This window comes from Indicator indicator, chromosome 14 (genome assembly GCF_027791375.1).
Source record: "Indicator indicator isolate 239-I01 chromosome 14, UM_Iind_1.1, whole genome shotgun sequence".
Classification (NCBI taxonomy): domain Eukaryota; kingdom Metazoa; phylum Chordata; class Aves; order Piciformes; family Indicatoridae; genus Indicator; species Indicator indicator.
Window position 1 is genome coordinate 9,456,968 of NC_072023.1, and position 17,330 is coordinate 9,474,297.

The following is a 17,330-nucleotide window of genomic DNA, read 5'->3' on the forward strand; positions in this document are numbered from 1 at the left end:
ACGTCCAGGGGTCACGGAAGAGAGTGCAGGAACGCCTGGGTAACAAAATGTCACGTACCTCTCCAGAGGTGACCTGCTCTGCCTGTGCCAGCTCTCTGTCCCCTGGGTGCTGTAAGCTGCATTGGTGCACCAGATCCCAAAGCGGTACTGTGGGCAAACTTCCCAGTATCTCACCTGCATTTGAGTTAGGGTGGTTGTGGAGCTCATGTGGAGAGGGGTATTTTTAGTTACCATTTAGATCAGGTAATCTGTCATTTCCCAAAGAGCATCGCAAAGGACTCTTCCATCCCTGAAGGGTGAGGAGCTTGCCTGGAATGCCTGGGACACAGACTTACACTGAGTTCAGCTCTGCTGTCCTCACGTCTTTCTTCTGCACCAAGCAGCCTGAAAGGTTAGCCTCTGTCTTTTGTAAAGCATGACCAATTTCACTCCTGTTTGCACTATGTCCCATCAAGAAAGTTTTGGGACTTGATGTTGTTAAAAATGCTCAGTTTTTATTTTATCCTCTCTAACCACCTTGAGAACTTACAAGCATTGAGTGAGACTTTATTGCTCCCTCTGTCAGCTGTGTGCATTTGTCTGTCACCTCCCTCTAAGCTTCTTTCATAGCCCTGAAGTTGCAAAGCAAGAGGAGCTTTGAACTTGACCTTATAACATCCATGTGATTTCTAGGAAATAAGAGGAGGGGCAAGAGGGAACAGCCTTTTACCTCAACATGTTTTCCAGCCCCTCAGCATCTAGAATATAGCCCTCTGCACTTGTGCTTCCTGATACCCCAGAGTGGGGGGTGGGGAGTGTACCTACCTATACCTAAATCTCTCTCACTCTTTCAGATTCTATAAAGCCCCAGTTCCAGCTCCACCTCTGCTCCATCCTTGGAGAAGCTGAGAAGCAGTGCAGGAGATGACAAATGAGTTCTTTCTCCTCTCTGGGAATACTGGGCTATGCTAGCGATGTAGCTGCTGATGGAAGATTTCCATGTTCATAGGAGCAGAAACAATCACCTTCTCAGCTGGCCTTAATCAGCAGTGTTTTGTGCCTTTACATCCCATTGCCCCAGCTCCAAGACCAGTCTGGAAGTAGCTCTCAGGGTGTGGAGTTGTCTGTGTGGTGCCATCACTTGCTCTTTCCTTGACACCACAGGCATTTTATTTCAGCATTGTCCTGGGGAAGAAAAGGGCCTGTCACTGAGATGCGTTGACTGGTACTCCCTCAGCCTGTTTCATTCCTTCCCTGTATGCACAGATAGAGCACCTCCCTCTTGCACATACACATTCTCCAGATGTTTCCTCTTCCATCTTCAGATTCCCACAAGCGATCACAGACTGACTGACAGGCTGGGGTCAGAGTGGCTGGAGAGCAGCCAGGTGGAAAGGGACCTGGGGGTACTGGTTGACAGCCGCCTGAACATGAGCCAGCAGTATGCCCAGGTGGCCAAGAGAGCCAATGGCATCCTGGCCTGCATCAGGCATAGTGTGGCCAGCAGGAGCAGGGAGGTCATTGTACCCTTGTACACAGCACTGGTTAGGCCACACCTTGAGTACTGTGTCCAGTTCTGGGCCCCTCAGTTTAGGAAAGATGTTGAATTGCTGGAGCATGTCCAGAGAAGGGCAACGAGGCTGGGGAGAGGCCTTGAGCACAAGCCCTGTGAGGAGAGGCTGAGGGAGCTGGGGGTGTTTAGCCTGGAGAAGAGGAGGCTCAGGGGAGACCTCATTGCTGTCTACAGCTACCTGAAGGGAGGTTGTAGCCAGGAGGGGTTTGGTCTCTTCTCCCAGGCAACCAGCACCAGAACAAGAGGACACAGTCTCAAGCTGCGCCAGGGGAGGTTTAGGCTGGAGGTGAGGAGAAAGTTCTTCACAGAGAGAGTGGTTGGCCATTGGAATGGGCTGCCCAGGGAGGTGGTGGAGTCACCATCCCTGGAGGTGTTCAAAAGGGGGTTGGACGTGGCACTTGGTGCCATGGTTTAGATAGTCATGAGGTTTAGGGTGACAGGTTGGACTCGATGATCTTTGAGGTCTCTTCCAGCCTTCTTGATTCTATGATTCATAGTATGTGTGTTGCCTCACTTAGAAAAGTGACCACGTTTGTAAAACCAGCACCCACCAACATGCCGTATGCCATCTCCTAGGGTTGGATGTGCCAACTGAAACCGCAGAGGTCTTGCTGCTTTTTGCTTCCAGAGGGTCCCAGGGCAGCCACCTGAGACCCCACCCTTCATAGGCTCTGCTGAGAGAGTGGTGCCCCTTCAGCCTTGCTCCAGCTGGGCCTGATGCCATCAGTCTGTAGTCACCTGTGGGAGCAAGGGTACAACTTGGGCTGGGTTCCCTGTGCCACTGTGTCATGTAGATGAGAGTTAATCACTGGCTGCAGTACTGGGGAGTTGCAGGAATGTGTCTTTCCAGGAAAGCTGAAAGAAGCAGGTGGAGCAGCAGCATCCGTCACCCAGCCATAAGTGGAGGGGAGCTGCTGGCTGGGGCTGTGTGGGCAAGCAGGACAGGGCAAGGCTGCTGCTGGGCCCCATGCAATGCTACAGGCTTATGGTGGAATGGCTGGAAAGGTGTCTGGTAGTAAAGGATCTGGGAGTGTTGGTTGAAAGTCAGATGAACATGAGCCAGCTGTGTGCCAAGGTAGCCAAGAAGGCCGACATCATCAAGAACAATGTTGCCAGCAGGAGTAGGGCAGCAATCACGCCCCTGTACTTACCCTGGTGAGGCCGCATTTCAAATATTGTGTTCAGTTTTGGGCACCTCACTGCAAGAGGGACGTTGAGGTGCTGGAGTGTATCCAAAGAAGGATAACAAATCTGGTGAAAGGTCTAGAGCACAATTATGAGTGGATGAGGGAATTGGGATTGTTTAGCCTGGAGAAAAGGGGGCAGAGGGGAGAACTCATCGCTCTCTAAAGCTACCTGAAAAAGAGGTTGTAGCAAGGGGAGTGTGGTTTTCTTCTCCCAAGGTACAAGTGATAAAACGAGAGGAAGTGGCCTCAAGTTGCACCAGGGGAGGTTTAGGTTGGACATTAAGAAATTATTTTCATCAAAAGGGTCGCTAAGCCCTGCCACAGGCTAGCATGGGAAGTGGTTGAGTCACTGTCCCTGTAGGTATTTCTAAGCCGCGTAGATGTGGCGCTGAGGGACTCGGTTCAGCGGTGACTCGCAGTGCTGCGTTACGGATCACGCCTGCTGACGGCGTACCCTGTTCCTTACTCCGTGTCCCTTACTCGCGCCATCTGCGGGGGGTGCAGCACGCCCCGCGCCGAACTACGGTGCCTATTGGAGGGTGCTGCCGCAAATCAACACCCAGGACTCGCCCCGCGTGACGCACCCCGCCGGCTGCTACAGAGCAGTGGGCAGGGGCTTGACGGACGGCCACAGTGACCAGTCAGAGATCGGGCTTAGGGCAGTGACCAATCGGTTGGGAGGGCGGGCCTCCCGTCATTTGCGGACTTCCTGCGGCGGCGGCCAATCAGCGTGTGGGCGGGTGGGGCTCTAAGCGGAAGTTGTGTGAGGCGCGGGTCACCTCTGAGAAGGTGTGGGGTGGGTGTTGTGGCCCGGCGGCGTCCCGGTGGATTTTAGGGGGTGGGGTGTGTGTCTCGTGGTGGGCGGGGGCCTGTCCTATGGCTCTGCGGGTGTGAGAGCTTCCTGGCTAGGGCTTCCTCTCCCTTGGGGGTGGGGAGGGCAGTTGGGTTCCATGGCTTGGGGTGGTCCTGCCTTCTGGGGCTGGAGGAGCAGTAGGGCCCCCGTGGTCTTGTGGGGCTATCCTTCCTCACCAGGTTCGGGGCGGAGCGGAGACCCAGTGGCTGCAGGGCCCTGTCCCACTGGTGGGAGCTGTTGGGGTCCCTACCCTGTTGCGGGAAGGGAAGAGGCTGGGGGGGTAAGGCAGTGCTCAGTAGGACAGAGGGAAACGGGGATCCTGTTCCCGGTGCGGAGATCCTGCCCCACAGAAGGAGAACGCTGGGTTCTGTAGATGGGGCTCCGTGGTGGGTGGGACTCCACTGCTAGGGGCTGGAGCTGCAGTGGGGTGGCAAGGATTGGTCATAGGGACAGTAATCGCTCCCTTGTAATGCTCCATATGTTTCTGTCTAGAGCACCTCCTGGCATGGGGACTGTCTTGCTGAGGAGACTTTAAGTGGGGTATTGCTGCAGTGGAATCAGTTGTGGGGTGCACTCACTCCACATACCTCCTCCTTTCCCAACAGATGGCCCAGAGGCTAGCTCTCCAGCGGTTGCTGTCCCTCAGCCCCAGGACACTGCACTCACAGGGCTCCCTGGGACTGCATGCTTCCCTGGCACCTCATGGCAGGGCCTTGAGCACCTCAGCAGGCTGCAGGAGCACTTTCAACGTGCAGGATGGCAGTGATTTCCAGGACCGTGTGGTGAACAACCCTAAACCTGTTGTGGTGGACTTCCATGCACAGTAAGTTCCCTCTCAACGGCTCTTGTGCCCATCTGTGCCATCACACATGCAGGTGTGTCCCTGCTGCATTACTGACACGATGGGACTCAGAGCACACTGGGCATGAATATACCTGAGGGCTTCCCAAGCTGTGGAGATGCCAACCACCATGCTGGACATTGGGTGTTAAAGGGTGCTTCTGCCTCTATGGCACTCCACAGAGGTTTCACTCGTTGGGTTGCAGCAGTGTAGGTGTAGATACACCCTGCAGGAGTGTAAAATACAAGTGCCAGGAAGGTGTTCCTCAGAGCAGCATAGCTGCACCTCCGAACTGCTTGGGTGTCACCTGGGCCCTGGCATTGCATCATCTGACAAGAGACACCTCAAGAAAAAGCTCTGCTAGCTCCATTTTTCAGTTTTGTGGACTAAATGTCCTTTTATGAACACTACATGATGTTAACAGCTGTGGAAGAGCACTACACTTGGAATACCCCTGCACCATCATGTTCTGCCTTTCGAGTTTTCTTACGCTGCATGCTCTTGAAGTAGGGCTCCTGACAGCAAATGTCTTTGTATATTAATAACAGCCACCTGGCAGCCTTTTCTGTCAATAACAACATTATCATCCTCTTGCCAGTAAAAATATTCCTAGATGTTATCTTCAGGATTAACAATTCTGATTTTCTCTATTTTCTCATATATTTTTCTAGTCCCACAGTGTGAGCCTGCTATGGCTGATTCTGGGCAAATGGAGTATGAAACAGCTCAAAAACTTCTGCTCTACATAGACCAAGCTGATAAGCCAAAATGAACATTGATTAACTGAGTAGGAACAAAGTTTATCAGAGCTTCAGTTCTAAAAGAAAAGAGCACTTAGAGCTTTAACTGTTTGGGTTTTTTCCTTTTTTTTTTTAACCGAATATGTTCATACCATCATAACTGGTGCAGTTGGAAGATGCAGGGAGTGTTTTCTGTGCACTGGGCCCCGCAAAGTCTCCTCTTGCTGCACCTGGGTTTGGATCAGGTGATCTCTCTTTGAACAGCTGCAAGGCCTCTGTGAGTTTTGCAGCTAAAAGGGAATTTCTGTAAACCCTGCAGTGGGCATGGAGGGGAAGTCTATGATCTGATGATGGGCAAAACCAGATTTGAGTGTGGGCTGTGACTCCTGCAGCAACACTGGCTCCAGGGCTCCTTTGTTGTCAACAGGGTCAAAGCTTTGCTTGTGTGCACCAGCAAAGCAGGGTAGGGATGAACAGCTATGAAGGGCTATGGAGATGATTAAGGAACTGGATCTGGATGAGGGGATTGAGTCCATCATGGTGCCATGGTGTAGATAGTCATGAGGTTTAGGGTGACAGGTTGGACTCGATGATCTTTGAGGTCTCTTCCAGCCTTCTTGATTCTATGATTCTATGATTCTATGAACTGGACCATCTTTTACAAGGAAAGGCTGAGAGACCAGGGGGTGTTTAGCCTGGAGAAGACAAGACTGAGAGGAGCTCTTTTCAATGCTGATCAATAGTTAAAGGGTGGGGAGCAGGAGGATGGGCTGGACTCTTCAGTGCTGCCCAGCAACAGTACAAGGAGCAGTAGTCACAAACTCGGACACAAGAATTTCCATCAGAACACAAGGAAAAACTACCTTGAGAGTGACAGAGCACTGTAATAGGCTGCCCAGAGACCTTGCGGAGTCTCCTTTTCTGGAGATACTCAAAATCCACCTGGACACAGTCCTGTGCAACATGCTGTGGTGAACCTGCTTTACATCTCCAGAGGTCCCTTCCAGCTCTTACCATTCTGTGGATAGTTGAGAAAAAGAGGGAGACTGCAGTGTGATTAAAATAACATTAAAAGCCCCACAAATGCTGAACAGTGATCTCTTCTTTCACTCAGCCCCCACCACCACACACCCACACAGAAGAGTGAAAACCCTTTGACAGTTCCTTTGTGAGAGAAATGTTTTTCTAAGCTGCGGTTCAGGAATGATGTTTCCAGGCCAGCACTCAAATGGAATGGTGATGGTGGTAAAGGCACTGGCATACCAGTAAGACTTCCATGGCTGTTTCTGCACTTACCTCTTCTGATGTCCCCTCTCCTCCTTTTCCACTAGGTGGTGTGGCCCCTGCAAGATCCTAGGCCCCAGGTTAGAGAAGATGGTGGCCAAGCAGGGGGGGAAAGTGCTGATGGCCAAAGTGGACATTGATGATCACACAGACCTTGCTATTGAGTATGAGGTAGGAGCTGGAATTGCATGGACTTTCTTTTGCTGGTGGTACAAAGAAGGTCCCTCCCTGGGGAGCAGTGTACCTGCTGCAGTGGTGTTGGTGGGGAGGGGAAGTCCAATGCCTGTAGGTTTCTGATCCCTCAGGTCACTCATCAGTAGGTGGATTTCACTGCTTGGTTCCCTTCCAGCTCTGCTGCTTGTGCTCAGCATCTCCACCTCTCATTCTACAGAAAAGTGTCCTCTGTCAGCAGAGTGGCATCTGTCAACATAAATGCTTTCCTGGCCTCAAGGAGCCTGCAGCATACACAGCATTTTATTGTGTGTGTGGCTATGTTGCTCAGGTGCAGGGCAGGAACATGAGGTGACAAGCCCCAGTCTGCTCTGCTCTTGAACATTTTTTGTGCAGCCAGCCTGTCCTCTCTTGCCCTTCCTTGTTCAAGATTTCTTGCTGGATGGTAACATCCCACCCTTATGCCACAGCACAAGGGGACTCCTTGGGTGTTGTTTGAACAGGTCAGAGAACACACCTAAGCAGCAGGAGCATGCATGTCACTCTTGTCAAGCACAGCCCTTGGTACTTACCCTAGTGTATTACATGCCTGTTGGATGTGTTCCCTGTGCTGCCTTGCTCCCAGGAAGGAGCAGAGTGACTGGAGAAGGCCATGAATTTGGTTTAAATTATTTAGTTTCACTCTGTGCCTGTGGTTAGGTAGTTCAGGAAACACAGAGACTCTTCTGATGACTGTTCTCACCTTCTTGTAAACAACATCTCTGTCTATGTGGAGTCAAAGCATCCTGCTGCTGTGTCTTACAGGGAAGAAAGTGCTTCATTTTCACTTGCCTATCACACAGATGGAGCTGCTCCCCCTTTGCAGATGCAGTCCCACTCCCAGGGTGGAGGCCAGCACAGGAAGCTCCTCTAGTTGCTCAGCAAAGTGTGAACCATCTACTGAGCAAGCTGTCATTTTGTTGAACCTGGAGGAGCTGCTCTATGCCATTCCCTCACCACTGCCAAAGTGGAAAGAGAGGGAGGTGGAAATAGCTTGCTCCCTCCCACTCTTTCCCAAAGAGGCTTTTCTGCCTGTTTTGTGGTGGCATGTCCACCCAGCTGGCACCCACAAATGTGATGCAGCCTCAGGTGCTCTCCTCAGGATGGTGTGCTGGCAGATGTGCCCAAAGACAGGAAGATGACTGCTGGCTCCTGAGCAGGGTTGGCTGCATAGCCTGAGGATGCTGGTGAGAGGAAGTTAAAGAGGGTGAGGTTGTTTCAATTGTGGTCAGAAAATGTGTAAATCCTAATAGATGCAGGCAGGGTTCTGGTAGCAACCACGCTAAGGAAAAAGGAAGAAGAGAATAGAGATTATTAACTCTTGTATTTTTCCAAGTCTTCCAGTATATGGAATTAGCTGGGATTGCAAGAGGGTGATCTCAGGTGACTGGAAAACAGCAAACAGAACATATGCACGTGAAGGTCTTTTAAAAAGAGGCTGAAGGTTCCCAAGTTGTGCAGGTTTGGTGAGGCACTGCTTGGACTCTCTCCCTCACTGAAGTGAGTGAGCAGCTCTACAACCTACTTTGTGCATGCATTTGGCTGCAGGGTCTGCCTGTCTCACAGCCCAGGTGGCATAGGTGCAGGCAGGATTGAGGCTGCAGGCAAGGGCCAGCTTCCAGCTATCCATTCTGGAGCCTTATATACAAACATGATTAAGTTTTGGGTTTACAGGAGGGCCTGGGGATCACCACTGTGTCCTCTGCTCTCAGAATGATGTGTGTTTCTGGTCTTGGCCATTATCCCTGTGTCTAAGACCCCATCCTTAGACAGTGTGATTAGGATAGCTGCAAACAAATAGGGGTAAAGGAGATTTTTTTTCTTTGTGTCTTCATAGCCTGGGCCTTCCTTTTCAAGGTAGAAGTTGGGTTCATTTGCTGAGCATGTGCTTCATCTTCTGGGAAGCTGCTGCTTAAGGAGATGTGACTGATGAAGGAGGGACCAAAGGTAGCGTTTGGAAGAGATCAGGAAACCCAAAGGTGGTGTTCAGGAGGGATCAGGAAAGCTTGATTTGTTTTAAAGCCATTCCCTTTGGGATCAGATGTCTGCATGCTGAGAGAGTTTTTGTTTTGACCAGTTTCAGCATCCAAGCCACCCCCATAACTCCTCTACTGGCTGCCAGGAAGTCTCCTTCCACCCCTATTTATTCTCCTGCCCATGCATGCATCCCCCAGTTGCACAGCGTCCTTTTCAGCAGCCTTCTTGGCGTGGGGGGAGGCGGGGGGGGGGGGAAGATACCCCTTGGAAGAGCTGAGGAATGCCGGCACATTCCTCCGTAGCCCGCTGCCTGCCCTTGGCTGCCAGCCGTGCCGGCTTAGCACAAAGCAGGGATGCATTTCCTGCCACCAGAAACATCCCCAGCGCTCTTCCCTGGCCAGTTATGCCCAGTACAAAAGTTCTTTCTCCGGGCATTCCTCTTTTTATCTCTGGTTGTGCCCTTTCCCCACTGCTCCAGCCTGCTCCTGACCTCTAGACCCAAGAACAGAAAGGGGGAAGAAATACTTTTGTTTAATCTGCTGTCTCTTAAAATTCTTCAGATTCATGTCTTGCTGTCGCCTGTTGCCTGCATGCATGGCCACTGGGAAAGGGCAGCCCCTTCTCCAGCCACTGTGGGTGGGAAGCTCAGGAGAGCTACTGGATATAGGGATGGTCGCTCATCAGTTGAGCTCAGTCTTATTTTACTACTCATTCTGAAGCCAGGGTGAAAATCCTTCCCACTGCGTGGTATCCGAGCTTGTATAAAATCCCCAGTTTCAGATGAGGAAGACCATTGGTATATGGGTGCTGCCAGGAATAGTTTGGATGGCCTTTATTTATCTGTGGTCAGAGTTGATCACAAGCAGCCTGACTTTTTCTGTAGAAATGCTCTTGAGGAGGAGAGTTTATTTAGGTTCAATGCAGATGGGACCCAAGAAAATAAAACAGGCCTCAACTTTGCATTCTAGAAATTCCCATGACATTTGCTTCTCAAGCAGCAAAACAAAGTATGTGCTCCATTAATGTGCTGCCCTTGCTGCAGCTAGTAGGAAGGAAGCTCTCAAAAGCATTGTGTTTTCTGGGCAGAGGCAAGTTGCTCAGTGCCCCTGATTCTCACCCAGCTCTGCAACACCAGCCCCAGGCCTGCCACCCATTCCTGGGGTTTGCTCACTAGCACAAAAAAGGAAAGAGATGGAGGGATTGAGGCTGTGTGAAGCTCATGGATATGCTGGTCATCATGCAGAGTCCTGCAGCTTGGTGTTAGCTGCTTCTCTCTAGCACTTGGAAGAGTTGCCCATTCCTTACTTAGGCTATAATGGTTGGATGTTTACTGGTGCTGTTCGGGCATGCTGTTTTTTTGCATGGAGCTGGGGCAGCTGTGCTGAGCATTAACCCACTTTGAAACCAAGGGGAGGCTGAGCAGAGTTTTGCCCTTCTCAGAGAGGGAGAGATCAGTCGAATACAATGCTGGCACCATCCTATCTTACCCCTAAATCACAGGGGAGCATTCTGGCAGCAGTGTCTCCAGTGATGGGGCCCGAGCCCACACTATTTGGATCTGTTCCTGCCAGTCACTAGGAGGAGCTGAAGATTGTGTGTTTCAGCAGCCCCGTAGCTCCTATCCCTTCAGCGAAGTGCACAAGCCCTGGAGGACAGACTGTGGGGAGCCATGCTGGACTGGCCGGCAGGGAATGGGTGGGAAGGGAAGCACAAAATGTCTCTTTCATCTCAGGCTCCCAATGGGAGAAAAGCCAACCCTCTGGCGGGTTTCCAGAGGAAGGATTTGCAGATCCTAGCTGGCAGCACATATGGGGATGGCCCCACAGACTTGCAGGGAGGCAGCAGGCAAGATAAGGACAGGACATGTTTCATGGTGGGGAGGCTTTGCAGAGATAAGGGCACCAAAGCTGAGGGGTCAGAAAGACAACCAGACCTCTCTGCTGCCACAGCTCTCTGCACTCAGGTTGCATTGGAACAGCTTGCCCAGGGCAGTGGTGGAGTTCCCTTCCCTGGAGGTATTTGAGTCGTGCAGATGTGGTGATTAGGGATATGGTTTAATTGAGGGCTTGTCAGCATTAGGCTAATGGTTGGACTGGATGATCTTAAAGTTATCTTTTCCAATCTAGGCAATTCTGTGGTTCTCTCAATCATATCCCCAGGGTCTCTTCTGTCACCAGTCAGCCAGCAAGTCCCTGGGGAGCATTGTCCTTTCCACCACTGTTCTCTTGGCTAATTCCCAGAAAACTTGGTTCTGGGCTTAAAAAAGCAGCATCCAGAGCAGCACAGCTGCCTGCTGGCTCTGGTCAGAGGGACTTTTTCACTTCTTACCTAATCATCAGGAATCTGCAGTGAACCAGCCACTGGTGTGTGAACAGCTAAACCACTGAAAACAGGAGCAGAAAAGGAAAGATGGGTTGGCAGGGGTTGTGATTACTGTGATAGTATGAAGCAGGAAATCTGCCTGTGCAGTGGTGAGTGGAGGACCCTCTAGCTCCAACTCCAGTCCTGTCTGGAGAACACAGCTCCAATCTGACACCACCCTGGCTATAAAATGTCCAAAGGTCATCATGTCTGAGAGGCGTCCTGGTAAAACACTGGGTTTGTTTACTTATGATAGGACAAAAGGGAAGAAGAGGAATTTGTACTGGAGAGGGAGAAGCTTTGCCTTCTTTTTATATTAGCTTTAGTTTTGTCTTTAAAATTTTGGTTCTTACTTAAACTCAAAAACCAGCTCAGCCTTGACGTCGTCAGTGCAACATAAGCTGGAGAAGAGATGAGGCCACAGGGTGAGGAGTAGCACAGAGCCCACCATAGCCTGTGTTCTGTGAGCAGACAGGTTACCCCAGAGCAATGCATGCTCAGCTCCCCCAGCCACTGCTTCTGTGGAGCTCCATTTGGGGACCAGGTGCAACTGGGTTCCTGCAGCCTCTGCTCACCCCTGTCTTCCTGTTTCTCTTGCTCTCAGGTGTCAGCAGTGCCAACCGTGCTGGCTATGAAGAATGGAGACGTTGTGGACAAGTTTGTAGGGATAAAGGACGAGGATCAGCTGGAGGCATTCCTCAAGAAACTCATTGGAGCCTGAAGTAAATTAGTGGCTGTACCTCTGCCTCCAGACACGTCCATGTTGTGCGTTCCTTGCCTGGGAGAGTGAGGGGCACATGAACTGCCTGCCTTGTACAACCTGGGGGTTTCTTCTGGTTTGGAGTTTTTAGGAGATGGGCAGTCTTGTAACCCTTCCCTCCCTCTCCCCCTTCTCTTGAGCAGCAGTAGTTTTGAAGGGTGCCAAGGAGCACGGCTGCTTATTCTCAAAATGGGGAATGCAGCTGGAATTAGAAGCCTGTGTTTATCAGCAAAGAGCTGACGCGTGGAGCTGCTGCTGAGTTAAGAGGAGGAATGTTTTTTTTTTTTTTTTTTCTTGCCCAGCATCTGATAGCCCAGAGCAGAGGGCAGCTGCTCCCTGCAAGATGTAAGTACATACCTGCCCTGGGTGGGTTTGTTTAAAGCTGAGAATGCCTCTTGCCTGAGAAAGCTGTCTCTTTGTCTCTCTGTCCTTGTGTCTCTGGGACCGGAAGAACTACTCCACAAATCCATGAGCTCCCAGCACAATTTTCTAAGAGAAAATAGAAATGTTTTATGGATCTCCTTTTGTAGGACTGCAATAAAGAGAACTTTATCAGTCACTGCTATCTAGCTGGAGAATAAAACTTGGTTCTCAGAAATGACAGGGAAGTCCCTTGTCTGTCCAGAGAGGTGAGAGGGAGTATCAGCAGCACAGTGGCTGGTTTCTAACAATGGTTTAGGAGAGGTAATGTGCCAAAAAACATATGTGAATTACTTTCATGGGGTTTTCAGTGCTGCTTCTATGATCCCCTTTGGGTGATTGCTGGATCCAGGCTGCTAAAGGAAGGACTTGCCTCCTGTGTGCAGAGGAACAGCAGCTCATTGCACACAAGGCACCTGCCTTCTGCTTGCTCCCCCCATGCTTTTCTCCCTCCACTCCTGCCTGGGGAGCCTGAGAGCCTCCCTCACCCTTGTGTGAATGATTAAATGTGCTCATGCAGGTGAGCACTGACAAAAGGCAGCCTTGTCACTTTAACTGCCCTGACCTTTAGACTAAGGGAGGCAGTTGTGTGCTTGCACTGCAAGCAGCCTTCCGCCCTTCCCATCTCCTCCTCCTCATATACACCTGTTAGTCAGCCTGGCATCTAAGTGCTCCCAGCCTACTTCTGTGCTTGTAGGCAGAGTGCAGCACCAATACTGATGCCTACTGTAATGCTCAATTCCTGTTTGCTTATCTAAGCTGCATGAAAACATTGTAAATGCTTAATTACCATGTACAAACTGCCTTTTTTTTTTTTTCCCCTTCCCAGCTTCTGTTTCCTTCAGTCACTCTGAACTCTGCTTTGGCTCTGCTCCATTTCACCTCCCTGGCATAGGTTGTTATGAGCAGTGAGGCAATTTTTTTTTCTGCACCTTTGCAGTAATGATTTATGACCTTTGAAGGAGCAGGGGAGTGGTGAGCCAAGTGCTGCATCACTGCTCTCACTTGCTTCTATCACCCATGAGGCCTGGGCAGCAGCAGCACAAGGTAGTGCTTGGTCCCCAGATATGGGTGTCTCCTTGTCCAGGCTGGGCTGATCTTGCCCCCAGAGTACTGCTAGAGGTGATGTCACTTGGATGTAATTTGGTAAAGTTGGTCAGTTACAATCAGCAAAAACTGGTGTTTTATTTTATTTTATTTGGGAGATGACAGAAGCTATGCTGCTCATGTCCTGCTCATGTTTCAGGCTGGGCAACATGCCCTGCAGTTTTGGTGTTCCTGCTCTGTAAACACTTCTAGTAAAGACTGTCTCCATTTTCCTGCACGAGCAGGAAATGTAGGGGAACAGCGTCACATACCCAACAATAGTCAATTTTAGTGCTTCACCATCCTACAGAACAGGAAAAAACAGTGACTTTGCATTGTGTAATTAAGGGGCAGTATAAATTAGCTATTTTATCACTTCCTTCTAAGGAAAAGTGGATTTAAGGTGTCATTCAGCTATTAAAGTGCCAGCATGCTTTAGGGTACATTATGTGAAAGCCACAGCTGTTTCTTTGAGATAAATGCTGAAGACCCACGTGTGTGGTACCCTGTGGAAATCCCTCAGGAACAGCACCATGGGTAGAGAGGAGAAGGAGGGGTTTGGGAGCAGCTTGAGATTCCCTCAGTGCTTTATACAGTTTCCACCACAGGACAGGACTCAAAGCACAAGGCTTTCTGTGGCAGGCTTTCCATTCAGCTCCTCATTTTCTGATTGCATGAGGAGGCTTCAGGGATTCCCGGAGCTGCTGTTAATAGCAGAGGAGGTGTGTGAGTGGGAAGCACTACCAGCAGCCTATTTATGTAGCAGTTAAAAGAGAGGTTGCACAGTAATGTTCATGCCACCTGAATGTGATGTTGGTCTTTCTGGAGAGAAGAGAGCTGAAGCAATAGGTAAATCCTCAGCATTAGCTACATTTTCCATGTCAGCTGGGAAAATATTTTCTGCCCTTGTTTCAGCAAGGATGCAGTTGGGTTTCCCTTTTGGAGTTAACCAAACCAGATGCTTCTCTGATCTGTTAGGTGTTTGCTCTCTCCTGCCCAAGACTGCCTATGTTACAGTAGCTTTCTCAGCTTGTAATGTTGCTGGTTGCTATTTCAAGAGAACATGGTAGTCAGTGCTTTCTCAAAGGGAGCAAAGCTCGGCTAAACTTGCTTCTCCCTCCCCAGATACATTTTATACTCAAAGGTTAGGCACAGTACCTCTATCCTTAGTCTTGTCCAAGGTGCCCAGTTCCAGGCAAGTGGAGGTTTTCCATTCATTTGTGTTAGCTTTGTGCTTACATCAAGCCTTGACACAGCTGCTTCTTTCCCCAAGATAATTGTGCCTGCCTGCTGAACTCCATGTTAACCTTCAGCTGCTCTGGGCCACAACAAATGCCTGCAAGGAGGGAGAGCTGTGCTGTCTTCTCTGCTTCAAGTATTGGTAGAGGATGGAAAATTCAGGTTTCCTGGCTTGCAGCACACAGGGAGCTGTGTATAAGTGATCTGCTACAGTTTGAGTGATCTGGCCTCAGCAGCCTGGTCACCCAGCACTGACAGTAAATCCTTTGCTTTATCAACATATTATATGATTCCTCCTGTGCAAATACCAAAACAAAGACCAGATTTTTTTTTTCCCCAACAGGGAAACAGATGCTGTCCTAGGCAGGGCCTTTCACCAGCCTGGTCAGGCTGTTTGCCCTCACAGTTTGTTAATCACTTTGAGATTTTCCCTCCCCACCCCATTTTAATAAACTAAATAATGATAGGATTCAGGCAGAATTGGCAATTAAATTCTCCAGCCCTGCAATTTAAAGAATAACATCTTGCACATATCCTAAGCTGTAAAAAGATAAGATAAAACTGCCATGGGCTTGACTTCCAAACCAAACTAGATCTGTGTCCTCATTACCTGCCCTTGTGAGCCACCCAGACCCAAGTCCATCACTATGCACAGGTGTTTTTCTGCACTTGTGAGCTTCCTGGTTTCTCTGCCTCTGGAACTTTGTACCTTCAACAACACTTTCCCTCTTAGAACCTTTATTGGGCAAAAAACAGGGCTGCATCTCATGGGGAGAGTGGTAGCCAAAGGCTGGGCATGATGCTGGAGGGAGCTGCTGTGCTGAGCTGTGCCTGGTTGATTTTTTTTCTTTTTTGCATTCTACCATCCAAGGAAAGATGGAAGCAGAAGCAACAGGGAACAGCCCAAATCTTTTACGTGCAAAGGAGACAAATGGGTTGAAAGCAGAGACTTCAGGGGAGACCTTGACACAGGCATAGCCCACGTTACCATCGCTGCTGGAGTGAGGGGAAAACCTGTGGCTGCCTTCTTGGTGGCAAGAGGCCCTGCTGGGCAGTGAGATGGGGGACCCTGTCCTATGAGGAGAGGCCAGAGGGGGACATTGGAGTTGCTTGTGCCCTGTGGGCAGAGGAGAGTTGGCAGCTGTAGGCAACAAGGCAGCACCCAGTCTCCTGCCTGCCCACATTGACTTCCCAGGCTCTGATAATGCAAGTAGTTGCAATAAAAATGGACTAAAATTGGCTGGGTTTTCTCTGCAGCTTCTGTGAAATAATATCCTTGCACATAGATTAAGTGTTTGTCTGTCCACATACTCTTGCTCTCTGTTGTGGAGAGTGCCAGGAGCTTCTAAGGGTCACAGATGTCCCCAGCAGCTGTAGCTGCTGACAAAAAAAGGACAAGAGCCAGCTTGCTTCCTCTCCCACTCAGGGGAAGGCTAAGCTCCCAGTACCCTTCTCAGCAAACAGTACTCATCCTGCTGCTGCTGAAGGCACCCCAACTCCATATCTTTTATGAGCAAAGGAGTGGTTGAGCAATACTGAAAAACAGGAAATTTTTGCAGCAAGCCCTCGGAAACATCCACTTCAAGTTGTCCAGAGCTACAAAGTGCACCAGAGATTTCGGTGGTTTCCAGAGGTGATGGTGACCTCTGGCCACCCACATGGTTGCAGCTCCTTCATGCTGGTCCCACACAGCTGGCAGCAGGAGGGTGTTTGTCCAAACCAGCTTTGCATGTGTAGCTTCAGGGCCTCAGGACAGAGAGGGAGTGCATCCCCTAAGGCTGCTTTCTTGCTCCGTGATGAGGCAGTAACACTTCCCTGGTGGGGCCTGTACCCACAGGGCCTGCATGGCTCCTTTGTTTGCAGGTGACTTTAACCACAGGGCCGTGCCAAGCTGCAGCCAGCAGGTAATAAAGCTGTGGGCCTGGCTAGCACAGGCAGCTGTGATGGAGACAAAGAGCGCCGCACTGCATGCAAGCTCCAGCACGCCCGCCAGTATTTATATAACATCGTTTTGCTTTAATCTGCCTTTTTAAGTAAATTGTGAAAGCCCTTTCTGTTCACTAGGTACCTTTTTTTTTTTTTTTCATCCTCACTGCAAGTTTCATCTTTCAAAGCTTGGCCAGTTTTGAGTGATGCTGAAAAACCCCTTTTGCGGTGGCTTTTTGTTCCATGCCAGTATTGTTCAGGGAAAGTGGTTGTTTTCATCCTGGCATAGCTCAGGAGTGACTGCATGGTCTGAGCTCAAACTTTCTAAAAATACATACCCACGAGGAGAGATCCAGCATGGCAGCATTCAGACCCAGAGATTAACACCCTGGAAAGGTGTGGTGGTCTGAAAAAGAAGCCATTGGCAGCATCTTGCCAACTCTGGGCACTGTAAGCCCTGGAGCTGCAATGTGTGGCAGGCAGAGAGGACCTGCAGGGTGCTGTGGGTTTCTCTGGGGTGTTGGGACCCATGTAGAGGGGAAGTCCATGCAGTGCCTGCAGAAGCAGCCCAGGAGTAATGCTGTCTGTGGGGAGGCTATCGGGTGACTCAGAAGATGTAATGAAAAGCATTTCTTGCTGTTTGGAGAAGCAAATCCAAACGATGAGCCTGCTCCTCACCAGAGGTTGGTCTGCATAACCACATCCTCTTGTTGGGGCGTGAGACAGGCAGCTCTGGGGGAAGGGAGGATGGTAGGAACTGAGTAGAGCAGTGATCAGGCATATGACAAATTGCAGGAAAGCATGTGGGAGCTGCTTTTTGTCCTGATTGCAGGAAGCTCCCCAGGTGACGGCCTTAGCAGCTGCTGGGACAGGAGACCTTATTGTTCTGCCTTA

At 50.2% G+C, this 17,330-nt stretch overlaps 1 protein-coding gene across 2 annotated transcripts; it reads left to right on the top strand.

Moving 5' to 3' along the window:
* Positions 1 to 3,502: 3,502 nt before the first annotated feature.
* Positions 3,503 to 12,502, top strand: TXN2 (thioredoxin 2). 2 transcript variants are annotated; one of them, XM_054386726.1, is made up of 4 exons: positions 3,503 to 3,528; positions 4,198 to 4,415; positions 6,505 to 6,628; positions 11,610 to 12,502. In XM_054386726.1, the coding sequence occupies exons 2-4, from the start codon at positions 4,198 to 4,200 to the stop codon at positions 11,724 to 11,726; spliced, it is 459 nt and encodes a 152-aa protein (XP_054242701.1). In that variant the 5' UTR covers positions 3,503 to 3,528; the 3' UTR covers positions 11,727 to 12,502. The 2 variants fall into 2 exon arrangements, with proteins under 2 accessions (XP_054242701.1, XP_054242699.1); XM_054386724.1 differs by having other exon boundaries at positions 3,518 to 3,535.
* Positions 12,503 to 17,330: the final 4,828 nt, after the last annotated feature.